General features: G+C 48.3%; 1 protein-coding gene across 1 annotated transcript in view; it reads right to left on the bottom strand.

Moving 5' to 3' along the window:
• Nucleotides 1–9654: 9654 nt before the first annotated feature.
• The window catches only part of LOC141918832 (myosin-IIIb-like), a 29553-nt gene continuing 13332 nt past the window's right edge, over nt 9655–25875 (bottom strand). Inside the window, exons 15-35 of the mRNA XM_074813678.1 lie at nt 25639–25822; nt 25489–25548; nt 25303–25319; nt 25084–25143; nt 24879–24944; nt 24335–24372; nt 24184–24244; nt 23818–23883; nt 23420–23620; nt 22459–22544; nt 22172–22219; nt 20613–20660; nt 20336–20427; nt 18956–19087; nt 18733–18842; nt 18263–18462; nt 16179–16268; nt 15344–15509; nt 14703–15011; nt 14312–14393; nt 9655–13130 (exon numbers count right to left, since the gene is read on the bottom strand). Of these exons, the coding sequence (XP_074669779.1) occupies nt 14316–14393; nt 14703–15011; nt 15344–15509; nt 16179–16268; nt 18263–18462; nt 18733–18842; nt 18956–19087; nt 20336–20427; nt 20613–20660; nt 22172–22219; nt 22459–22544; nt 23420–23620; nt 23818–23883; nt 24184–24244; nt 24335–24372; nt 24879–24944; nt 25084–25143; nt 25303–25319; nt 25489–25548; nt 25639–25822 (2112 nt within the window). The 3' untranslated portion in view covers nt 9655–13130; nt 14312–14315. The remainder of the gene's footprint in view (nt 13131–14311; nt 14394–14702; nt 15012–15343; nt 15510–16178; nt 16269–18262; nt 18463–18732; nt 18843–18955; nt 19088–20335; nt 20428–20612; nt 20661–22171; nt 22220–22458; nt 22545–23419; nt 23621–23817; nt 23884–24183; nt 24245–24334; nt 24373–24878; nt 24945–25083; nt 25144–25302; nt 25320–25488; nt 25549–25638; nt 25823–25875) is intronic.

Below are 25875 nucleotides of genomic sequence, written 5' to 3'. Positions count from 1 at the left end.
TGGGTGCTATCAGCAGGCGACTGCAGCTGGTAGGACAGAGCTGCCCAGGGAAGCAGAAGTACGACAGATGCTCTGCACCGTGCAGATGGGAGCAACCAGTTCCCACTGCTGCAGCGATGCCAGAACAGCCCAGAGACACCAGGGCCGAAGACTCCCTGAGTGGGGAGGTGGCCTAGGGCATTGGGAACAGGCTGCTGCACGAACGGAGCCCCAGGTGGATGGTCTGAGAAGACAGAAAAATGAGCTGGCATGAGCCACCTGTTAGCAGCAAAGCTGACATGTACCCTGGGTCCTCCTGAGCCCTGGGAGGAGGCCTTGCACGATGTGGTGAGGACTGCATGAAAGCCTTCCCCTGGGCCATCTGTGAGGTCTGGCCAGGTGACCCTGTGGTCCCTTATGGGCTTAATACAAGATGAATTGACAAGTCCTTTCCTGGTGGCAATTTAAATAGACCTTCCTGTTACACAGAGACTCTTTCTCTAGCAGGTATAATTACAGCAGGAATGCAGAGAGTACAGTTTTAGTTCCATCAGATGCCGGTTATTCCCTCCACCCACAATCAGTCTTCCAGCATTTTATTTGTCTGACACATCAGATTCCATTTTCTTAGAGGGGAAAAGAGTTAGCAAAACACTTAGCAATAACAAATTAAGTGTCATTAAGTCAGGCAATCACAGAGCTGAGACCTAATGCTCTAATTTATCTAGATCTTCCTGCAGAAAGGCTCTTCAGTGCTACATCGAGCTGTTGTTACTGATGGACATTATATGCATCCAAGATTTTAGAGCAATAAAGACCCCTTGCATTTGATCTGGACTGACACTGTCCCTTCCAAGAAGCTCCAGACCTTTCAGCTCCTGCCAGGTCAGCAGAGACAGGACTCTGCCAAGCCAAAGCTCATGCTAGAATTTCAAACCTAAAGACAGTCCCCAGCTGACAAAGGAAAACCCTCCCTCTGCAAACAGTAGATTCTCCTCTCCTACTCCAGTCCAACTGGATCAACCATCTCCTTTGGCAGCAGTCTCTACAGAAAGGGATACAGTTTACACAAAGGAGGCAAAGGAAGAGCAACCTGGCTGTTACGGATTGGGGAGAGGCAGAGAGGAACTCATTTAAGTGCTAATTGCTCTTGCACACAGAATAACAAATCAGTGTGAACACAGTGGGAAGATAAAATTGAACAAACATGTTAATCACTGAAACTTAGAAAGAACACAGAACTATGTGACTTTTACATATATACATATGTGTGTATGAGAACAGGAAGTAGAAAAGCTCTGTAAAACACATCACACTGAGTTTGACCAGTGCAAGAAGAATGCAGGAGGTGTTAAGAACAAAACCTGGACAACTGCAAAGTCATCTGCACACGCTGCAGAGAAACCTAGGCCATTTATTATTAAACTGCAGACTGCGGCCTCTTTCTCAAACTGTATCCTCTACGGAGGATAGAAGTCTGTCCGAGAAAAACTGAAAAAGTTCGCAAACCCCAGCAAAACAACCAGGAAACCCCAGCCAGAACCAGGACTCCCGTGTCCCCTGTCTGTCGGCAGAGCAGCCTCGGTGGCCTTGCTCGGCTTGCTCTGCTGCTTGTTTCCAGGCTAATGCCCAGGGACAGCTGTGGGGCCCGTGGAGAGCTCAGCCCAGCCGAGACCCAGCCCTGGCCTCTCATTCTTGCTGTAGCAGAACCACGAGGGGATAACAGGATCAAAAGAGCAGTAACAAGCTCTGGGAACTTGTCAGACAAATGTGTTTTTAACTGAATCCCAAATGAGCTGCTGAAGGGTAGCATTAGTGCTGTCACGTGGAGCACATGATTTTGGAATTCATTAAGCCTTTGATGCAGTGTTAGCACTGCCGTCCCCTGTCCCAGCCGTTAGCCATCTGGCTGAAAAGCGGCCAAGCTTCCTTCACCCCAGAACCAGAGGAATGGCCTGAGTTTGCAGCAGGTCTACAGAGCTAGAGCACGCATGCACTAGACAGGCTCATTGCACTGGTCTTGAGAAAAAATGGCACCTCTTCTTGGAGGTTTCTTCATGGAAATCAGATGCTTTCAGAGAAGCTTCCTTTCTTCTTTCTCTGAGACAGGTTACAGCGGAATGAAAAATTCAGTTATGGAGAAGCGGAACTAGAGCTGGAAGTCCTGCATTTAGATACTGAGAACCAGAACAACCACCTCAATTTGGATGAAACCAGAACAAAACTGCAATTGAAAGCTAAAGGCAAATGTTACTGAATGTTGGCTATGGCACAGGGTCATGTTTTGCAGCACTATCTCAAATACAAAGTCCCCTCTGAAAATCTAACTCTCCCTTGTTTGAGCACAGTTTGTAGATTAACCATGCTGCAGATGTGAAGACACAGAAGTGGCTCCATCCATAGCCAAGACATAGTAAACATCTTTATAGTTTGCTTTCCAGGCTAGAAAAATCTCAGCTGCTTTTTCATGAGAACTGAAGCAAGTACCTGTGTACTAAGACACCTGTGCAGCTCTGTGCAGAGGCCACATGGTGCCCCACACTCCTGGCCAATGCCAGCAGCATGGTGCAGAGCTGGCTTGGAGCCGGAGCAGCACCCATGCTAACACCCCGCCCCAAGCTTTGGCTTTAGGAAGCACAGCAGACACATTAAAACAGCGCTGCAGGAAACAGCTCATGTTAGGCATAGCAGCTCTGGATCAGGGGTGACCATGCCAGATCCAGGCTGGCTTCTGCAGAAGCATTTCTGTGTCCTTGCATTGGCAAATACTTGCCAATACCTAACCCATTGGGACTGCAGTCCATTCCCCATCCAGCATAACAGCAACTTGTAGGCATACAAACACACAAGTTATCTCTTACAGCCTTAAAAGAGAGCAATAAACTGCCTACTCCTAACTAGGATCTGCATGGTGTCATGGCCTCAGTTCCTCCAGGGGAGCCACCACGCTGTCCTTGGGCTGTGTAGAGCTCCCACAGTACCTCCACTACCCGCCCACTCTCCTCGCAGCACAGTGCTTGCAGCAGGGTGAGGCTGGTGCAGCCTCAGCTTGGCAGGCCCTTGCTGTGTGGTTGCTGTCATTGCAGCCCGGACAGTATTTGGGTGAGAAGACACTTTTAGCAGAGACTCAGCAGCTGTGCTGATGCCTGCTACACCAGCCACAGCAGGGCTCAGTTGCTGGCGGACACCTCCAAAGCACAAAAGCAGCAGGAGAAGCCCTTTGATACACTCTTCCAGGTCTCCTGACACTGTGATGTGGTTTTTCTTCCTAATTATCCAACATCCTAATTTGCCAAATGTTTTTGCTTGACTGGAAGCTAAGCACAGCTTTGGGAACAAAATCTGTGGTGCACTGGGGGTCCCCCTGGTCTGTAGGAGATCAGGTTTGAGACCATCTAAGGGACCTGAAGATGCACAAGTCCATGGGACCTGATGGGATGCATCCATGCGTCCTGAGGGAACTGGCAGATGAAGTGGCTGAGCCACTATCCATCATATTTGAGAAGTCTGATGAAGTTCCCGCTGACTGGAGAAGAAGAAACATAACCCTATTTTTAAAAAGGGGAAAAGGGAAGAGCTGGGGAACAACAGGACAGTCAGTCTCACCTCTGTGCCTGGCAAGATCGTGGATCAGATCCTCCTGGAAACTATGGTAGGGCACATGGAAAATAAAGAGGTGATTGGTGACAGCCAACATGGCTTCACTAAGGGCAAATCACAGAATCACAGAACCGTCTAGGTTGGAAAAGACCTTGAAGATCATCTAGTCCAACCGTTAACCTAACATTGACAGTTCCCAACTACACCATATCCCTCAGCGCTATGTCAGCCTGCCTCTTGAACACCTCCAGGGATGGGGACTCCACCACCTCCCTGGGCAGCCCATTCCAACACCTAACAACCCGTTCTGTAAAGAAATGCTTCCTAATATCCAGTCTAAACCTTCCCTGGCACAACTTCAGGCCATTCCCTCTTGTCCTATTGCTTGTTACTTGGTTAAAGAGACTCATCCCCAGCTCTCTGCAACCTCCTTTCAGGTAGCTGTAAAGGGCGATGAGGTCTCCCCTCAGCCTCCTCTTCTCCAGACTAAACAACCCCAGTTCCCTCAGCCACTCCTCCTACGACCTGTGCTCCAGACCCTTCACCAGCTTCGTTGCCCTTCTCTGGACACACTCGAGTAATTCAATGTCCTTTTTGTAGTGAGGGGCCCAAAACTGAACACAGGAATCGAGGTGCGGCCTCACCAGTGCTGAGTACAGGGGTAAGATCCCTTCCCTGTCCCTGCTGGCCACACTATTTCTGATACAAGCCAGGATACCATTGGCCTTCTTGGCCACCTGGGCACACTGCTGGCTCATGTTCAGCCAGCTGTCAATCAACACCCCCAGGTCCCTCTCTGACTGGCAGCTCTCCAGCCACTCCTCCCCAAGCCTGTGGCGCTGCTGGGGGTTGTTGTGGCCCAAGTGCAGCACCCGCCATTTGGCCTTATTGAAACTCCTACAGTTGGCCTCAGCCCATCGCTCCAGCCTGTCCAGGTCTCTCTGCAGAGCCTCCCTACCCTCGAGCAGATCAACACTCCCACCCAACTTGGTGTCATCTGCAAATTTACTGAGGGTGCACTCGATCCCCTCGTCTAGAACATCAATAAAGATGTTAAACAGGAGTGGCCCCAAAACCAAGCCCTGGGGGACACCACTCGTGACCGGCTGCCAACTGGATTTAACTCCGTTCACCACAACTCTTTGGGCCCGGCCATCCAGCCAGTTTTTTACCCAGCAAAGCGTGTGCCCATCCAAGCCGCGAGCAGCCAGTTTTGCCAGGAGAATGCTGTGGGAAACGGTGTCAAAGGCCTTACTGAAGTCAAGGCAAACAGCATCCACAGCCTTTCTCTCATCCAATAAGCAGGTCGCCCTGTCGTGGAAGGAGACCAGGTTTGTCAATCAGGACCTGCCTTTCACAAACCCATGCTGACTGGGCCTGATCATCTGGTTGCCCCGCAGGTGTTGTGTGATGATACCCAGGATGAGCTGCTCCATCAGCTTCCCGGGCACCGAAGTCAAGCTGATGGGCCTGTAATTTCCCGGATCATCCTTCCGACCTTTCTTATAGAGGCGTCACATTGGCCAATTTCCAAGCAGCTTGGTGAGCACCCCAGCCAGCTCCTTCAGCACCCTCGGGTGTGTCCCATCTGGTCCCATATACTTGTGTATATCTATGCGATGCAGTAGGTCACTGACTATCTCCTCCTGGATTGTGGGGGGGTCGTTCTCCCAGTCTCTGTCTTCTGGCTGAGGAGGCTGGATTCCCTCAATACAACTAGTCTTGTTATTAAAGACCGAGGCAAAGAAGGCATTAAGCACCTCAGCCTTTTCCTTGTCACTTGTTACCATGTTTCCTCCTGCGTCTAGCAGGGGATGGAGGCTCTCCCTGGTCTTTCTTTTGCTGCTCACATACTTATAGAAACATTTCTTGTTGTCCTTGATTGCTGAAGCCAGATTAATTTCCAGCTGGGCTTTAGACCTCCTGATTTCCATCCTGCATAGCCTCGCAGCATCTTTGTAATCATTATGACTTGCTAGCCCCTTCTTCCGAAAGGGGTAAACTATCCTCTTCTCCCTGAGTTGCAGCCAAAGCTCCCTGTTTAGCCAGGGTGGTCTTCCTTGTTGTCGGCTTCTCTTACAGCACCTGGGGACCGCCTGCTCCTGAGCCATTAACACTTCCTTCTTGAAGAGTGCCCAGCCTTCCTGACCCCTGTACCCTTCAGGACCGTCTCCCAAGGGATCCTGTCAAGCAGGTGCCCAAACAAGACAAAGTCAGCCCTTTGGAGTCCAGGATGTCAGTTCTGCTTCCCCCTCTCCTGGCCTCCCTAAGAATAGAGAACTCTATTACTTCATGATTGCTGTGCCCTAGTTGGCCTCCAATTGTCACATCATCTACTAGTCCTTCTCTGCTCACAAAGAGGAGATCCAGCAGGGCACCTTCTCTGGTCGGTTCTCTCACCAGTTGTGTCAGGAAGTTATCTGCCACACATTCCAGGAATCTCTGGGACTGGTCCTGCTCTGCTGTGTTGTATTTCCAGCAGATGTCTGGGAAGTTAAAGTCTGCCACAAGAACAAGGGCAAGCGATCGTGAGATTTCTCCTAAATGCCCATAGAATATTTCATCCACCTCTCTGTCCTGGGTGGGTGGCCTATAGTAGACTCCTACTACAACATCTGCCCTGTTGGCCTTCCCCGTGATTCTAACGCAAAGACACTCTACCCTGTCTTCGCTACACTTGTGCTCAAAGCAATCATAACAGCCCCTAACATACAGCGCCACCCCACCACCTCTCCTTCCTTGTCTATCCCTCCTAAAGAGCTTGTAGCCATCAACTGGTGCACTCCAGTCATGGGAGACATCCCACCATGTTTCTGTAATAGCCACAACATCATAATTTTCCTGTTTCATCATGGCTTCAAGCTCCTCCTGTTTGTTACCCATGCTGTGTGCATTGGTATACATGCACTTCAGATCCGCTGATGTTTTGCCCCCTTCCCCCTTCAAATCTAGTTTAAAGCTCTGTCAATGAGCCCAGCTCACTCCTGCACCAAGATCCTTTTCCCTCTCTGGGACAGGTGCATCCCATCTAATGTCAAAAGGTCTGGTGCCCTGTATACCAACCCATGATTGAAAAATCCAAAGCCCTGACTGTAACACCAGTCTTGGATCCACAAGTTCATCTGTTGAGTTCTCCGGGATTCTTCTTCATCCATCCCCCCAACTGAAGGGATGGAGGAGAACACAATTTGTGTCCCCGACCCCTTAATCAGTTTCCCCAAGTACCTGAAATCTCTCTTCATTGCTTTAGGCCTTCTCCTGGTAATGTCGTCGCTACCTACCTGAAAAACCAAGAAAGGGTAGTAGTCCTTGGGTCTCGCTAGAGCGGGGAGTTTTGCCATGAGGTCCTTGATGCGGGCCCCAGGGAGGCAGCGACTTCCTTATGAAGTGGGTCCGGTCTGCGTATTGGGCCTTCGACACCCCTCAGAATGGAGTCACCCACTACAATGACTCTTCTGGGGATCTTTTTAGAACTGGTTTTAATGCCTGGTCCAGAACAACCCAGCCTTGGTGGACCTTGGTCTTCCTCCTTGTTTGTCTCACTTTCTTCCTGAGAATCATGCCTGATGAATTTGGTGGCCTTCTACAACAGGGTTACAGTCTTGGTGGATAAGGGAAGAGCAACTGATGTCATCTACCTGAACTTGGGCAAAGCATCTGACACTGTCCCGCATGATATCCTTGTCTCTAAATTGGATTTGATGGATGGACCACTCGGTGGGTAAGAAATTGGCTGGATGGTCAGATTCAAAGAGTGGTGGTCAACAGCTCGATGTCTGAGTGGAGAGCAGTGACTAGGGGTGTTCCTCAGGGGTCAGTGTTGGGGCCGGCATTGTTTAACATCTTTGTTGGGGTCATGGACAGTGGGATCAAGTGAACCCTCACCAAGTTTGCCAATGACACCAAGCTGTGTGGTGCGGTCGACACGCTGGAGGGAAGGGATGTGCCATCCAGAAGGACCTGGACAGGCTGGAGAGGTGGGTCTGTGTGAACCTCATGAAGTTCAATGAGGCCAAGTGCAAGGTTCTGCACATGGGTCTGGGCAATCCCAAGCACAAATACAGGCTGGGGGATGAGTGGATTGAGAGCAGCCCTGCAGAGGACTTGGGGGTGTTGGTGGATGAAAACTGACTATGAGTCAGCCATGTGCACTCACAGCACAGAGAGCCAACTGTGCCCTGGTCTGCATCAAGAGAAGTGCAGCCAGCAGGTCAAGGGAGGGGATTTTCCCTTCTCATGAGACCCCATCTGCAGTGCTGTGTCCAGCTCTGGGGCCCCCAGCATAAGAAAGACCTGCTCAAGCGGATCCAGAGGAGGTCATGAAGATGATCAGGGGGCTGGAGCACCTCCCCTGTGCAGACAGGCTGAGAGAGTTGGGGGTGTTCAGCCTGGAGAAGAGAAGGCTCTGGGGAGACCTTATAGGGACCTTCCAGTACTTAAAGGGGCTACAGGAAAGATGGGGAGGGACTCTTTATCAGGGAGTGTAGGGATAGGATGAGGGGTAATGGTTTTAAACTGAAAGAGCATAGTATTAGATTAGATCTAAGGAAGAAATTCTTTACTGTGAGAGTGGTGAGACACTGGCACAGGTTGCCCAGAGAAGCTGTGGCTGCCCCCTCCCTGGCAGTGTTCAAGGCCAGGTTGGACGGGGCTTTGAGCAACCTGGTCTAGTGGAAGGTGTCCCTGCCCATGGCTGGGGGGTTGGAACTGGATGATCTTTAAGATCCCTTCCAACCCAAACCATTCCATGATTCTATGATTAACTGTCAGGATCTGTGATGCTGAGTTGACTGCAGACACAGCAAGCTCAATGCACAGCCCACACAGCCCAAAACACAACCTGAAAATCCTCAGCCTGGTCTGCCCTGACCAGAACAGCTCTGAGCATCAGAAACACTGTGTTTCTTTCAAGGAACCTGCTGTGAACGTGCCCCTGTAATCAGCAGCATCCAAAATGCAATGACAGCAGGGTCAATAACCACCCAGAGCCTCATTCAAATGTGAATGTACCACAGAAGGGGTAAAGACTGGCCATAACTTTGCTCTGAACTCAGGTCCATGGTGCTGCTTTGGGCTTTGATCCTGCACCACCTTTGGATGCACACCTTCATGTCCCAACCTCCTCCCAAGTGGCTCTAAAGAAGCTCAAGGTGAAACTGCTGAAATCTTAAGTGGTGTGTAACCTCCCATGTAAAGTTGGCTGTGAGAAGTAGAAAGGTGGCTAACAGGATGTGATTTTGTAGTGGGTTTCCAGGGAACTCCAAATTCTGAAGAACCAAATTAGCATGCAAAAGGATAAGTGAGACTTATTGGAAGAGATGATGTACCCTTTGTCACATCTCAAAACCTCCTGCAATTCTCTGAAGGACAGTAACCACACCAAATTAAATGGAAAACCATAACAGAGTCCATCAGAGTGATAAGCTGAAAAACTAAAAAAAACCCCCACCAAACCAAAAAAACAGTTTCACACTGGAAGCTTGCCATAGACTGAACAGGTAACAGAGGTGTGAAAGACCATTCAGAGAAGACAGAGGGCCAGCAGAAAAGCACAGTGAGTTACTCACACTAGCAAGGAACGAAGGGAATTTCCCATGCTACAACCTCCTTTTGCAGGGATGAATAAGGCAACCTGGTTCAGGTGAAAGCATCAGCAGGGTATGTTTCAAAACGAATTTCTTACACAAACAGTAAATGACGTAGATGGCATTTATCTGAGATCTCTGGAGGAACCCCAACACAGATCTCTCAGCTGCTACGGGACATGAAACCTGCTGCTTAATTCGGCCTGAAACCAGAGGAATGAAATGCCAGGGTTGGGCTTTTCTATTTTTAAGAGCTTTGGGTAAATCTGGGGATGTGTGGCTTGTGAATCTGAGTTCCACACTGGGAATTAGGAATAGCACCTCTAGGCTTGTAGAGAAATGGGATGAAAGGGGAAGAAACAACCCCACTCTGACAGAAGGAAGTCATGTCTTACTCCTTGGAGTGCGGAATCCTGCTTCATGGATATGGCTGGATAGATGGATGTACTTGAATGCCCAAAACCCTTTCAGCAAGGACCCACAGCAAATGTCCTTAATGGCTCTTCTTCACAACATCTTTATTCCTATGGTTAATAAAAAGGCAGAAGACAGTGAATGGAAAATGGTCAGTGTTTAAGATGGAGGAACATACCAGTGCTGTCTCACCAGGATCTGTGCTTGGGCTTGTGATTTTTGCTGTGTTCATAAACGGTCTGGGAAAGGGTGTGAGCAGTGATAGGGCAGAGTTTGCTGGTGAGGCTGAGGTATGCAGTACAGTGAAAATGAGCACTCACTGCAGAGTTCAAGAAAGGACTCACAATGAACAGCTGCATGATAAAAAGACAAATTAAAGTCAGCGCTGGTAGATGTAATTTACAAAGAGAGGCTCTAACTGTGCAAAGAGAGAGTTCAGACCAGTTACTCCTGCTCAAGAAAGTGGCCTGGGGGTTGGCTCTGTGTTTTCTCCCTTCCCTCTCAGAGAAGAATCAGTGGAATTAAGGAGAGCCAGAAAAGGGGAAAAAAATAAAATGCATAGGACAGAGAAGGCAGCCAAGGGAGAGAAACTGATATATATAAAATCATGTGCTTTGGTGTTTTGGAAACTATTACTTGTGATGTTTTAAAGTATAGAATCAAGCGCATATGGATTAAATAATGACATAGCAGGTTAAAAACCAAACAAATTTAAGTACTCTTCACTATGCATCATAAATCTGAGGAATTAATTGCCTAGGGTTGCTATGGACGCAAAATAATCTAGAAAGGATCAAAAGCAATCAGATGCTTTTATGGAAAAGCAAGCCAGCAAGGACTGCTAGACGGAAGGATACTTTGGTCAGAATAAGATTAAACTGAGTATTGCTCAGAACATGTAGCAGAGGAAACAGGTTTATGCCTATACTGCTCTTCAATCTGCTCTAAGCATCCCCTACTGGCCACCTTCATGGTCAAGGATCCTGTGCTGGATTGACCCCTTCAACTCAGACAGTAGTTCCCATGTTTTTGTGATGCACCATAAGGAGTAAATTGATAAGCAAAGCCCTGGTCAAGCACCCTGTCCTAAACGTTGCTGCAAAGCACTGGCACACCATATAAGTGTTTGGTGTGGACAACAAAGTTAACTGGAAGATAGGAAAAACCGTACGTCAGAGATGCTGTTACAACACTCCACAGTCACTTGATGCAGGCTGGCGTGAGGCTAAGAGCAGCATGGAGATCCTTGTCTGGGCCAAGGGCCAAGTAAGTCTTTGAGAAGGAAACATGTCAACATACACCACAGCATTGCCCAGGAAGAAGGCAAACAACATGAGGACTGCCAGTTTTGTGAAAAGAGATTAAGAGCCATACTGATCCTTGGGTCACAGGTTCATGTTCTTAAACCTCAAGTCTACATCAAAGATGGCCAGACAGAGGAGAGGAGAGAGAGGGCAGAGTTGGGAAAAAGGGGAACAAGAAGGGTTAAGAAGGGGAGAAAAGAATGAAGATTTCTGTTTTAGCCACCCCAATGGGGAGTTCCTCGTCAGATACCTCAAGGACCAAAGGCAGATAAAATTCCTCCCAAGCCTCCAAGCCCAGAGGTCCCTCTAGCACTTCCATTTCTTGCTCCTGAGGATTGCAGATCCTTCTCACTGCTCTTCCTACCTTCCTGGGGGCTGGCTCTGCCCACCTCCCCACATCCAGGCTTCTCTTCCTAAGCCTCCCTCTCTGAGCTCAGCTGAAGTCCCATGGGGAAATGTGAGTACATCCCATTCAGTTCATCACACGCCAGCTGAACTATAACATGATATAACTTGAATGGCCTTCCCACTTTGGCTTACACAATTTGCTCTCTGCTTTTTCTAAGACAAAACTTTCCGAGTGCCACAAGGCAAGTTGCTGCTGTAGGAAATGAGGTAGGGCTGCTCATGTAGCTGCTGCTCTTCAATGGAGATCACTTTTGGGGAGAAGATTAAAGAAAACCTTAGCGTAACTCATGCTCTCACATAGAACTGAAGCTCCAGTGCCTGACTTTGGCCATGAGCTTGGAAGCAGGCAAAGACCACACTAGAGATGTCAAATTTGCATTTTATTCTTCAGCAGTCTATTGACTGATCCCAGGTCATCTCTCAGCTTTTCTCCATTGCTGGCACACATTTCTCCCCACGGCAGCACAGCACTAGCCACACTGCTCCCCAGAAGTTTGGCTAGACCTCGCATATAGGCAGAGCATTGAGGGCTTGCTAATGCTGTTTGTGAGCTGTGCCTGCAGCAGCAACCAGGAGGTACTGGAGGCAGCTGCTTGGGAAAGCTCTTCATCACCCTCCTTGGTTCAGCATTACCCTTGCCAGGCTACAGGAGGAAACAGTGTTTTGCAACTGGATCTTAGCCCTGGGCTTACACCATGCTCTGTGGCACAGGAACTAGGAAAGAGTGACAGAGCAGCTCTATTACTGAAATGCATTTCTCATACATGTCTCAGTTCTGTGCATTAGTGAGTTCTTAGAAAAGTTTTGGCCATGAAGAGGTTCTACGTGCTACCCAGAAGGCAGGCTTTCCAGCTGCCCAGTGGTGGAGGAAGCCAAGGAGAACATTGGCATAGAGGCCAAGGCTGCACAGCAAAAGGCCCCTGGGCTTAGCCAGGAGGACTCTGCAAACAGCAGCCTCTGACTGCCTGGACTAGTTCTGTCCTGAACAGTCTCAAAGCAGCTGCCAAAACCCAGCACGAGGAAGAGAAAAGGTATGTTAATGCTGCAAGGGAATGCTGGGGAGAGCCAGGACGTCAGGCTGAAACAGCCACCGCTTCCCTGGCTGGTCCCCACCAAGCCCTCTACCCTCAGCATAAAGTAGTGTGTTGTCCAGCCCTGACTTGTAGCAATCCCAACCAGGATGAACAAGAAGGTTACACCAATGATTCCCTGAACTGAGCTCTGGCTAAGGACTGGGGAGCAGTGTGCCAGCACACTGATGCAAGGGCAGGACATGAGCTCTGCAGAAAGATATTCTTGCATTGTCTTAGCTCTCAGTCAAGTGCTCCTGCACTCAATGAAAAGGACACACCAATTTAATTCCTTACTGCCCAAGTCCAGCTTCCCTTGGCACCCAGAGCAGCAGATACACAGGATCAAAACAGACAGAGGACTTGAAGAGAAAGTGGTAGGAAATCAGTACAGCTATCTGAGAGAACACGCTGTTGAGAAATATCCAGTTTGTGACTATTAACAGTGTGAGGTGAGGGGTCTCCAGGCACACCGAAGTATTGACACACAGACTGTCAGGCACTGTGGGTCTGTGCAGAGTGTTACTGTTCCCATCCTCTCCCCTCGGTCAGGATGAGACTGGTCCAGATACTGCAGATACAGCAGTCTCAGCTACTGAGTGCTGATGAAAGTTAATTTCTGCAGCAGTCGTGGCTAAAGGCACAAGGCCAACTGGGTGCAACAAAAACAAAAACAAACAAAAAAAAAGTCTGCTGTATGTCTGGGTATGTTCACCCAGTTAGGCAAGGCCCAGCAGCACTGGAAGATGATACGGCTGAGTCACTTTGACCTGCAAGAAAGTCAAGAAACACAACTCAGTGGAGGACATAAAAGGAGGGCTCCATTCAGCAATCCCACTACAACACTCTTGCAGCTATCTATGCAGATTCCACATGTTTTGTCTTTCTTATGCCTAACCTCAGACACAAGGAGCATCCCCTGGGTACATCAATACCCACATACAGGAATGAAGCAATTGAGTCAAAACACTTCAGGGAGAGGATTTTCTCAGCCTTCAAAAGAAGACAAGACAGGTCCTAGCTAGAAAGCTTTGCTCCAACACACATTCCTGGGAGTGGAACCATGCAGGGAATTTGTCAATCCTGGTGCAGGGCTGCAAGCCCTGCAGTGGGTCTGCACCCAAGAGCATGGTCTTCTGACCCCTCTTCACTCCAGCTGACACAAATCCAGATTTTAACAGAGGTGTACAACAGCTCCACTACTGCTTCCTCCTGCCTTCAGCAACTGAATGGGACAGTTTGATTGGGGTTTTTTTTTGGCGTTGGTTTGGGTTGGTTTTTTTTTTTGTTTTTTTACATACTGGCTGCACAAGAGAGCTGCTCATCCACTAGATACTTCAGACAGTTAAGACATGGTGCATAGCCAGCTGTGTCAGAAGCCTGCCCTGTCCCACTTCATATACTCTTATAAGCCGCCCAGTATACTTCAGCCTCAGTAACTGGCTGTGTATTCAACTGCTGAGTCCTTGTTTAAAGTCCTCACAGGCTGCTGTATTTTCTTGTGTTCTCAGCCTTGCCTTTGGCTCATTGCCTCTGCTACCCCCTAGGGCTCTCTGCCCAGTACCCACTTCTGATGCGTGCCTCTGTCCACAACATTAAGGCACTGCAGCTGACTGTTATAGTGTGCAGATAGGCTTTCCGATAGTAATCGTCCTTCCAGCCCCAGGCCTCTAACAAACTGTGAGCTCCCTCCAGCAGCCTTGTTATTGTACTGCAAGCATACAGGTGCTTAGAACCCAACCTTATGCCGATTTTTCCCATTTTTCCTGGTCTTTTTGCAGTCCTGAAATGGAAGCTGGCCGCTGCCCTCTGTTTTTCCTGCTACATTTCTAGGTAGTTGATGGCCAAGACATGCTCCAGGTGAAGCAGGAAGGGAAAAGTCCCTTTGCTCCTCCATTTCCCAGGGAAGCTGCAATTGTTGTCTGCCTTCCTGTGTGCTGCCTCCTCTTACCATGTCATTTGGGCTCTGCATCCTCAATGCTGTGAGTTTGACAGCAGCTCTGTACAGAGGTCTTCAAGGGAACGGAAGAGAACTACAGTGAGAAGCAGAAAGACAGCGTTAGGGGAGCAGCAACTGAGATGCTGGCCACAACACAGCCCCTTTCATTGTGGACTTTTCTTTGGGCATCTCACCAAGCCTCTCCCAGGGTCTCCCCCAGCCCAGCACTTCCAGTGAACGCAGTCTTGATCTCAAGACCACTGAATAAAACCTGTGACCCAGAAGCTAGGAAACCGAGCGCTACTTGTGGAAGCCTCCTGTCTTGCACCGGGGTAGGGCAGCTCCATGTGTCTCAGAGTGGCTGTGGGTGGTAATGCTTGGTAGAGGATATGCCCCAGCTCACCTGCTGGATTTCCTGCATTGCCAGGCGTATGGAAGAGCGGAGGCGAGGGAAGGCTCGTTGGCTGCCTCTCTCCTTGCCTGAGCTTGGCTTTGTCCTACTTTTGTCCAGGCTCTCTTGACTTTGGAAACTGTTGTTGTTCTTGAACCACATGTGTCTGAGAACTGTGGCTGCTCTTGGTTGCAGAGCAGGTCTACTGGTGGGAAGACTGGAGGGGCAGGGCTGGACCTCTGGGGGGGTCTCCCCCTTGGCGGCTGGCGGGCCCTGCGTGAGGCACTCCAGATCTTCATAATCCAGACTCTCACTACTTTTCTGAGGGAGGGAAGAATAGATTCAGCAGTGGCTTGCAGACCCTCCACACACCCCAAAGAGCACAACAAAGAGGAATACCAATCTGTGCCCACTACTGACATTCGGAGGCAGGGGGTGTCATCCACCTGCCAGGGCCTGTCCCCCTCCCAGGACTCCCAGTGCCCAGCTAGTAGCGTTTCTTGGTGCATGCAGAAGAGGCCAAGCTGCTTGGCCAGAATGGGATACCGCCAACGGGAACACAAAAGAGAGATCTTGCTGCTGCAGTGACTCTGCCCACTCACGGCACGGTCCATGCCCCACCCTTTTTCCGGCTGCAGATCCTCAACATTCACCTGCCCACAGGGAACAGTCAGTATCTCCATGAAGGGCTGGATGCCCACAGTCTGGTGATACCGAACCAGTTCGGTGAGAGAGGCGTGAGCCCGGTCTTCCCCCAGGATGACGTAGCGCACATTGGGCTGCACCTGGATCATGTAGTGTCTGCAGCGGTGTTCACCCCTGGGGAGATGGACAGACAGAAACAGTCGTGGTATGGGGCCACAACATCTCTCCAGGACCCAGTCACTGCTTTCTGCAGTTGTCTCAAGAGGCCAGATGTGATCAGGAGCCACAGTAACAAACATCACAATGATGCAGGAGATGCACCATGCTGGAGTGTCACACACTGTGCTAGTAGGTGCTGCAGAAGCAGCAATTTCCCCAAAGTCAGTGACAGGAGAACCCTGGCAGCCGTATCTAAACCCCAGCAGACTACTGCCTCCCAAGGCTGCTGTCCACATTAAAACTCTGTCCTACCCCTTGCCTGAGGCTGTACAAAGACGATGCCCAGAACTCTGACTGCCTCTCCCCTGGCCTGCCTCTAGACTGATCTCTGCTTCAGTCACTGCTTCTTCCAACCTGTTTTACCCACTCAGCCATATAGCACAGCCTAAGCAGGACCTGCACCCTTGGAGCCGCAGCATCCCAACCACAAACAGATCTAGCTTTTGGCAAGAGACAGACTCCGCAGTGTTCTGTCTGCTACTCCAAACTGTCTGAGGCACCCACAACAGGAGAGGCTGAGCATCATCATCACTGGACTCCTCTGTGGAAGAGGTTAACTCCTCCAGCCATGCATAGCTCAGTTTTGGACCTTCTTTTTTGTTCTCTGCAAGGCTCATTACCTACCTGTATGTCAATGTGTAGCCCGGTCGGCTCTGGCTGATCCGAACAAGGAAACAACCCAAAGGCTTGTCACTCAGCAAGTTTTCAGCTTCCCTGGAAGCAGGAAATAGTTTTTCAGCAGACAGTGAGCAGCTGCCTCTGTGCAGCAACTCCCATCCTATCTCCCATGCTACCATGGTAGTGCTCCCAGTCCACAGGGAGGCCAGCATCTGCCCCATCTGTTCCTAGTTACAGTTTCCTGACGCAGGCTTGGTGGTACAGGGAGGCATTAGCAGACTGAGGAGGCAGGATACTCTCAGCCAAAGCATCTCCAAGCAGGGCTGCTCCAAACCTGCTCCTGGTGTCTGACTAGTACAATAGCAACAACTGCCTTCCAGCACAGAGCGCATTACAAAGCCTTGCTGAGATGAGGAGGCACACGTGGATTTCCTGTGCTCCAGGGCTGACAGAAGTCAGGATACTGTGGGGTAGTGGTGCTCAGCACAAGCTAAAGTGCCTTGGAAAAACACCAACATGGATTACACCATTCTGGGTCTCTAAACTTCCTGCTGTAAGGAGGTCTTCCCCCTCTCTGCCCAATAGACAAAGCACCGTTTTGTGCTTGTCATGTGCCTTGCTCCAGGCTAAAGGTGACTGCAAATCACCAGTGTAATTTTCGATTGCTCTGGCTGCTCTGTTACATGAGGCTGAGTTTACACTGCTGTACGGAGACTTAAATCCAGCAACAGGAGGCACCACTTCAAAATTGGCAAGGATCTGTTGCGTCCTTCATTATGAAGTGCTCATGGCTAGCCTATACTTGAATTCAGACAGTTTTGTCTTCCAGGTGCTTATTCCTCTCCTGCATTCTTGGATCTGTGGACAAAAGCATTAATGCAGGTGGGGGCCTTGATAATTATCTTAAAGAAAAAAAATGCAGCTACCAGGGAGTTGTCAGCTACTGTAGTGTCCTTTACTAAGGTAACGTGCTGTATAATTTCTGAGTGATGTTCACACTGATAAACTAATAAAATCCAGGAACTCGTGATCTAATAAGGCTGAAGGAGACTTGCAGCTTTAACAGAAAAAAGTTACAAACTGGAATAAGATAAAGGTGACAGTCATGCTTGGCAGCAATGCTCACACACAACTCCCACCAAATAAGGGACACTGACAGTTAGCAAGCATGCAGCGCCATAGATTAATTTGCACACAGGGGAGACTATAGCCAGAAATTCTGACATCTACCTGCTAACTCCACTGTCATGCTCCTACCTTATCACTGGCATAATCCGCATTTCTCTGATATGTAGCTTGGAAACTAGTGCTTGGCTCAGCAAAGAGAGTTAAGTGTGAGGCATACCCTGCAGCAAAATTACAAGAATCTGAATACAGGCTTTCCCAAAAAAGCTAAAGAGTTCAGTCTTGTAAACAACTCCATAAGAAAGTAGGACTTTGTGGATGTCTCTTCCAGCCTAAAGGAATGTAAATTCCACTTATGCTGCACTCTCATTAGACGGGCAGAGGTATCAACAAAAAAACCTTCCTTTTCCTGTATCTGGGGACTTTGGAGGTATCTTGCTGTTGGTTACTCACTAAAGCCCCTCTTAATAGTCTTTTAAATAAATGTACGCTGCATTCTCCTGCTGTAAACTGAGGTCTCCTCCCGACCTAAACTGAGAGATATGAGAACAGTTGGAATGAGTCAGACCAAAAGTCCATCTTCATTCCGTATCATGTCTCCACAAATGGTCCGCAACAGGGTAAACGCATGCGTGTATTTCCTCTCCAAGTACTTTCCAAGCCTCCTTTCCCTGCACAGGGTCTGTATTTAGGAACCCACAATGGACTTATTTCCTATGAGTTTCCACAGTCTTTCCCTGAACCCATGTAAAGTGTCAGCATTTGCATCCTGTGATAGGGAACTCCAACCTTTTCCCTAAGGGTCTGAAGCTCACAGCCTAAAATTAAAAGGTTATGCAGGTCACTCCCATTCTTTAAGGAGGCAAATCCTGGCAAATCCAACCTACACAGTCCTCCTAAGGACACAGCAGCTTCTGCCTGCCTGCCACAGCCCAAGCTGTGGCCACTGTGTCCAATGTACTCACCTCCGGCTGATCATCCCATGCAGCCAGCTTGGGAAGGCCCCATCATCCTGCATGACCTTCTGGGCTTGTGTCTCTTTGAACCAGCAGAGAGTTGCTCCTCGCTGGAGTTTCCTCATTTTTGCTTCTTTTCCAGTCTGTTCCTCTGTCCACAGAACAGGGCGAGGCACAGATGGGTCCAAGTAGTTATCAAAAGGAGTGGACTGAAAGTAGAGAGGGGGGAAAGTGGGCCTTTGAAGGTCCCCTGACTCTCTTAAGACAAGATCAAAGTATCAAAAGTGCTTTCACTTCCCCAGAGGCCCTGACCATGCTTTTTAACTAACCACAGTAGGAAAGGACTCTCTCACTTCTCATAACAAGAATGACAACATTCTCCGGGGACCACACAAGAGAACATGTGCATGCAGAAGGTGGAAGGAGCAGGGAACGAACACACGTGGATAAGGGGCCCCAAGCAGAGCCAATATCACTACCTCTGTTAGTTTGCTGCGTGGCCGTGGCACTGGTGGCTGTGGTGGCTTATCAGGAGAACAAGGCTGAGGATGCCTCTTTTGTGGTATGGGGACTGGAAGTGAGATTCTTTCTGCAACAAGATGAAAGAGAGCCGATGACAGGCTGATATCCCCTGGAGCACACAGCACCTCAAAGTGATCATCCCACAAGTGGCCACGTGTAGGGGGAGAGGGAGCAACTCACTGTGGGCCTCTACTTCCATCGCCAGCTGCCGGCTTCTTTCTCTCTTTGCCTCTTCCTGTAGCCGCTGCGCCTGAGCTCTCAGCTCAGCCACCAGTTTTAGGTAACTCTTTCTGCATCTGAATCCCCTGAAAACTGTTCAGAGAAAAGCTGTGGTTAGAAAAAATTTGCTGTTCATGCCTTTGTCACTCCCTGAGGTAAGCACATTGGGTGATATTCCTTCACCCAGTGCAAAGCCCTCAACACTTGAATCATATTAATAACGAGCAATGCAAATTCTATTGTGAGCATGCAGTCAAAACCACATGAGAACTGTCTTCTCCTCTCTAAGCTTCCAGATCAGGGATTTTAAAAAAATCTAAGATCTCATCTCTAATGCCAAGGCACTGAATTCCTAAAAAGCAAAGACTCACAGGAGAGCACCTGTTAACCATCTATCTCCCTGGTAGCCTTCAGACACTGCTCGGTAAAAACAAAGCTCTTCCATGCAGAAGACAGGATTTCCTTGGTGTCAGTCCACAGGATAACCTTTCCCATAAGCAGCCATCACAGAGTTCATCGTGAGCTTTAGAGACACTGCATTATCTCGCCCACTCTACCAGGTACCAAAGCACATGAACTGAAAACCACACTATCTCATTTCCCACTACCCACACATCTTCCTCATGGCTAAGAACAAGGCACAGCATATGACAGTCTGATGTTTGTCATACTGTGCGGTGCATAGCTGGAAGCTGCTCAGATGTTTCAGCAGTGAAACAACCCATACAGAAGAGAAGTGCAACAGAGAGAGACCAGGCAGGGTGACAGCCTCCTCCTCCTCCTCCTGGCTGCACAGTCCTCACGGTGTCTGTGCCAAGGGAAGTACCCAACTGCCCACAGTGCCTGCTCTGGAGAAACAGGCTGCCAGAGCAGACACTACCTGGAAAGGAAAGAAAAAAAAAACCCAAAACAACCCCAAAACCTCATCCCCTTCTGCCTGTCTCTGAAGGCAGGAATGAGATCTGCTTCACTCATCTTCTTTTCCCTCTCCTCAGTTCAACACTACTCATAAACAAGTCCTCACTCCAGAGGACGGTTAGACAGATCTGGGGATGCAGCCAAATCATACGCCTGCCCTGCTCAGCTCAGTTCTCCTGCGCACATGCTCTCCCTTTCCAAGGCTCACACTGTCTGATAGCTACCCCCGACTGAGGATGAGTGCTGTGGAGGTGGGCATCTGCAATAAGGACTCTGACTCCATAGGCCTTGACGTGGAGATGGGGCCTGCCCTGCCTTTCTGACATCTGAAAGGGTGCAATGGTGGAGCAGGGACTGGAGAAAAGTTTTTCCTTGGCCTGGTGTGAGACCAGAGTCAAGGGCCTCTCCTGTCCCAGTGCTCACCTTTCTGTATGACAACTGCTGCTCCTTCCAGTCGCTCCACATACTTTGCCAGCTGTTCCTGGTGCCAATATTTAAAGAAAAGTCGTGACTTCCTGAGAAGTTGAGGAGACAAAGAAGCAGTGAGAAACACTGTTTGTCTAAGCTTGCATCCATGATCCTTTGGACAGACCTTTCCTACAGACAGAAAGTTCTCTCTGAAGGGAACCAGGTAAGTCTGTGTGTATAAAGTCTCTGCAGTTCAGGCCCCCGATTCCCAGCAACAGTGATCCACACCTACCCACATAACCAGCCTGTCAGCTCTGTACTTTGCAGTATCTCCAAGCAGCTGCAAGAGAGGAAAGAAGTGGAATAAATAATTTTCCCCCCAAAGTGAACACTATGCAGCCAGGGGTTTTAGGTGCATAAAGGGGGAGAAAGTGCATCAACAATTTTGGATTACATTCTCTGTCACCCAATCACATTCAGTAACTAGCTGTCGATCTGTAGTGCTCCCTGAGGTACAGCTAGGAACATCACCAAAGGGATTCCCAGAGGCAGATTTCTCTCAGCTTCCTGGGAGGCAATTCTGCAGAGCCTATTTTACTCTCGGAACTGTTTTTCCTCATTTCATTTCCAAGCACTTTGGAACACACAAGTTGCAAGACTTCCAGGAGAAAGCCTGTTTTACAATTCCAGTTTCATTTTGCAGACTCTAGTGATAAAATTTGAGTCACTTGGAAAGATCCCCCAACACTTGGAACTGAAAGCAGTACTCTAGCTGCACCTCACAGACAGCTTCCTCCCTCTGCCTGCAAAACCAGGCTGTGAAATCATAGTGGCGCTTTTGTTAATATTGCGCATAGCAAAGCAGAAGTGGTTTTCTTTCTCAGACAGCTTCCACTGTGCCACAATCTGTATCCATGCTGATTCTCTTCTCAAACACATCCTATGATTTTTGTGTCTGAAAACAGACCATGCTGCCTGATTACTATCATCTCTCATTCATCTATGCGATTCTCCTGACTTCACTTGGGTTCGCAATTCTTATTAAATTAGAATTGTCAGTAACTTCAAGGAAGCACTGTGAAGGCCGGAGGAACTACTGCCAGGAAAGAACTGTTCCAGGAGAACATTCAAATCCTTTTCTTAAAAGACTAAAAAAAAAAAAAAAAATAATCTGGCTGCCTTACATGCTTCATTCTCACTATCAGACACAATTGACCATGGTGGGAAGGAGGGACTGGGAAAAATGGAGAAGAGGAGGTAGGGAGTTGCTGCCCTAGATGTGGAAAGGAAAAAAGCTGACAGTGTAAGACTGCAGAGCTGGGGGGGACATTTTTGTAAGTAAGGAACAGTCAGGTTCTGAAAGTGCTGAGGGTATATTAGGTCTGTACACAAAAAGTCTTGGACCAGAAATATCCTCTCTAGCCTGGCTGCAGTGCTGGCTGCTTGCTCAGCATTGTCTTTATCTTCTTCTCCCATGAGACTATCAGGAAAAAGCCTGGAGAGGCACCTGGCAACTGTGCTTAGCCCCTGCCATACTGAGTTCAGCGGACACCCTTGATCATTATTGTGACTCCCTAAATTGAGTACATTAGCTAGTTCTCATTCCATGAGATAGCACAGCTTCATAGCAATTGAATGGAATTACTACATAGCAATTCAAGAAAGATTTCATTCATCATTGTACAAAATGCTTTCTAAACACTAACTGTCTCTGCCTAGGAATTTGTATTCTCCATTACCACAAAACCCCACCCTCACTTTGTTCCTTTTACGCAGTTTGCTATGCTACCTTGAGAGCAAAAGTCTCTGAAGAACAAACTGGATTGCACATTACAAAGGAAGGGTTCCTACCTTTCTTTTGTGAAGGAAACATCTTGTTTAAGTAGAAGAATTCCATATCTGTGAAAAACAAACCAATTCAGCAAGGTAAGAGCCCCATCCTTGATGGGCTCCATGTCACCCTCACAGCAAACAACAATAAATCAATGTCTTTCCCACTTGGCCTCCCACAACAAACAACCCCATGGTCTCAGGCATGTGAACTTTAAAGAGGCAGTTTCACTCCCTGCCCATATCTGGTTACCAGGGTCACTTCCCTAACAATATCCAAGAAGGAACATGCAGAGGTTTTAACAAACCTTTCAGCAAATTCCTCAAATGAGGGTCTCCAGGAGAAACCATCTCTTCGGATACGGATTGTCTCCAGCAGTCCATTGTATCGGAGCTGAACCGGCACCACAAAGAGAAACAAATAGAAACAGGTCATTAGGACACCAGCTTGTTCCTCTGCAGCCAGAAATTCCTTCATTCAGCTCTCAACTTGTCTAGTTCAAAACAAAAAAGTTATTTTCTGAAAGTTTCCTTGGTTAAAGACTGAATTTACCACATCCTGTAACTCTGATGATTAACCACTCTCAGTTAAAGAGTTGGAAACCATAAAAACCAATGATTGAAATAACTTCACCTTCCAGCATGGGTCCTGCTTTGCCTCTGTCCCTTAGAGGATAGTCTTTTACTTCCAAATCTGGACAAAGAAGTATTCTGAGGCACAGATGAAGCTCCCTCTTAATCCTATCCTTTCTTACATACATTAAACAGGCCGCAGAGCTTTCTGAACTCCTGTAATCATTTTCAGTATTCTTTAAAGTGTCTGGATCTCAGACTTGACCCAGTACCTAAAGACAGTCATATCAGCACATTTCAGCTCCTGTCGAAGTGATCCCATCTTGGCTTCTATTCAGAGTTGCCCTGGCTGATGGGTGAGAACAGTCTCTAACTTTTTCTGGAGTACTGTCTGTACCAGTGCCCATCCAGGAGATGCAAAGATGAATCCTTGTACATGACAGGCAGATCTCATTGCATTCATGAAAAAGAAATGGGAGGGAACTAGGATTGTAAAACCTGGACCTAGCAGTCTGTGTCGCAAAACCAATGAAGTACCCAGAAAATTTACATGCATAAAAAGCGTGCCCGCATTTTCTCCTGCAAGAGGAGACCCAGACCAGTCAGCTTCCAGCATTTCCACAGCATTTCGATGGGGTCTGCCCTCCCCACTGAGACATGGCAGAAGTACCTGTAAAGGACACTGCTTTTCCTCACCTGCTGCAGCACCACCTGGCTCTCCACTACACCTGGCTCCTTCTGCCTGTTGGGTTTTATACAGCGCACAAAGTGTGGGTTGGCAGAATACATCCTCTCCATGAGCACCATCAGGGAATGCTGGTGAGGGCAGAGAAAGATCAACAGTCCAGCAAGCCAAAGCACTGCCATATCCTGGCATGCAATATCCTGCAGCAAGAACTATTCTCCCACCCCACAGCAACTTGCGAGGCTGTGATAACAACCAGGTCACTCCCGCCATGATCAGCTGTGCTTGGCACCCAGAAAAACCCCTGTCTACATGCTGGATGCTTTAACTATGCTTAGCAGCCTACCAGTTCTCACTAAAATATCACTGCACTCATCTCAAGGGGCACTACAGGGCAGCAATGCTTTACCCGGAACTGAGCTCCAGCAGATTGTTTTCGTGTGCTGTTGAACTTGTTGTCTGCTCCTGGTATGACCTGAAACCAGACCCAAACAAAAGATCACCCCTGGAAGAAGTGCTTGATTGCCACTCAAAGAGCTCTGCTGGAAGGTAGGTGGCAAAAAGGAGACAATGGATTTCAGAGGAGGGAAGACAAGTTAAACATATCAGCAGAAGCAACCAGAACACTTGGTAAAAAACAAAGGAGAAATTGTTGCAAGCAGATTGCTGTCTGCTCTTATTTTCAACCAATTTCTGCCTGCTCTCATTTTCAGCCAGTTTCTCAAATAATAAATATCAGGTAACTCTGTGATAATTTATCAATTTCTGTGTGGACCTGAAGTGCAATACCTTGGCTTTCATATGAGGCATCAATGTCCCCGTCCTGGATATAGTGGCTGGAAGAATAGAAACAACAGTTAATTTTTTTGCTTGCAATCAACTATGTCTAAATGTACAAACCTCACCTCACAGACAAGTCTCCCTACAAATACTGAATCACTGACAAGGTGTTAGGTTTCACCATCTGGAAATACAAGGAAAGAGCTAAAGAAAGGGAGAAGAAAATGCAAATACATGAAGCATACAGTGCAGGCAGTATTATTTTCTGCCACCGAGAAGACAAGGCAATCAGGTTATTGAACAACCCTAAATGACCTTCAAAAGGACTATCATCAACAGGCACCTAACAAAGCAGGAAAAAAGTACAGATAGGAATGGGAAGCTCACCTACAGCAGTCAATACAGGAGGTTACATAAAGTCAGATAGCTTAAAACTAATTCAGTGACAAGATAAAAAATTCAGGGAAGTTGAATTTACTGAAGGATCTAATGACAGTCTTGCACACCCTTGGTGTAATGATCCCATGTGAATCACAGAATGGTTGTGGTTGGAAGGGACCTCTGGAAATCATCTGGGCCGACCCCTTTGCTCAGCAGGGCCACCCAGAGCCAGCCTCCCAGGACTGGACAATCAGTCTACACTGAGAACAGGTTCTCTCTGCTGTTTATGAACTTTCAAAGAGTTAGGACCAGACTAAGTATCTTCAGCAACAGTGTGAAAGTGGTAATGAAGAAATACACTGCTGAGCAGAAGAGCTGAAAAACATAGTGGAGAACAGAAATTAACCAGTTACTTGTAAATCCCAGAAAGTGGCATAGACTGAATAGGACAAAAAAAAGATTTCTGCACCAGAAGCACTGTGTTCAGCTAGACAAATTCTAAGGAAGCATCCACCTGACTCTTCGTTAAATGTTTTTCACAGAAGCCTTGGAGACTCTGAGGGCTTATCAATAGCTGGAAAAAGGGATGGTGGGAGAGAAATAATGCATGTCCTCAGGTTTTTAACAAGTTGTACCTGAAAAAAAAAATGTTTTTGAAGAGGATAATCTCTACACTCATTGCTTGTGGCTTTACAGCACCCTATATTCAGTGTGAACCGCTAGAAGTTATGACCTTGTCCAGTTTCATTTCTAGACAAGAACAGAGCATATGGAGAGGGCCAGTAGAGACAGTCCAGCAACGGCCCTGGAGATGGGCTATCTGATCTGAGGCAAGACATCTGAGCAGTGGATAATTCTCTGAAAGAGGATACAACCTGCCTTACTTTCCAGGGAAAAAGGAACAGCTACAACAGCTCACTATATGCCAGCAGCTGCACTCCAGGCTGCAGCCTTCCCAGAGTCTCCCTGGGGCTGCCAGCTGTGAAACACATTCGTAGCACACAAGCCTCATCCCCATATTTAGCTCTTGCCAAGGTGGGCCTTGATTCATGTGGGATGTCCTATCATGGTCTAGACCGTGCTTTTGCACCTTGAGGTCCCTTCCAACCCAGTATTCTGTGATCATAGCAGAGGGACTTGCCTGTGAACAGCACACTGAGCAAGGGGGTGATGCTGTTGATGAAGAGCCCACGGATACTGGCTGGCAAGGTGTCTCTGTTCTTCTCTAGAAATCCCCCAGCAGTATATTGTACCTAGGCGAAAGCGCAGCAAGTCACTAAGGCCAGCAGTGCTCACTGGCTTGCTG

This window comes from Strix aluco, chromosome Z (assembly GCF_031877795.1).
Source record: "Strix aluco isolate bStrAlu1 chromosome Z, bStrAlu1.hap1, whole genome shotgun sequence".
In the NCBI taxonomy this organism is placed as follows: domain Eukaryota; kingdom Metazoa; phylum Chordata; class Aves; order Strigiformes; family Strigidae; genus Strix; species Strix aluco.
Note: the sequence above shows the minus strand (reverse complement) of the source record. Positions and strands in the feature narration are given on the sequence as shown.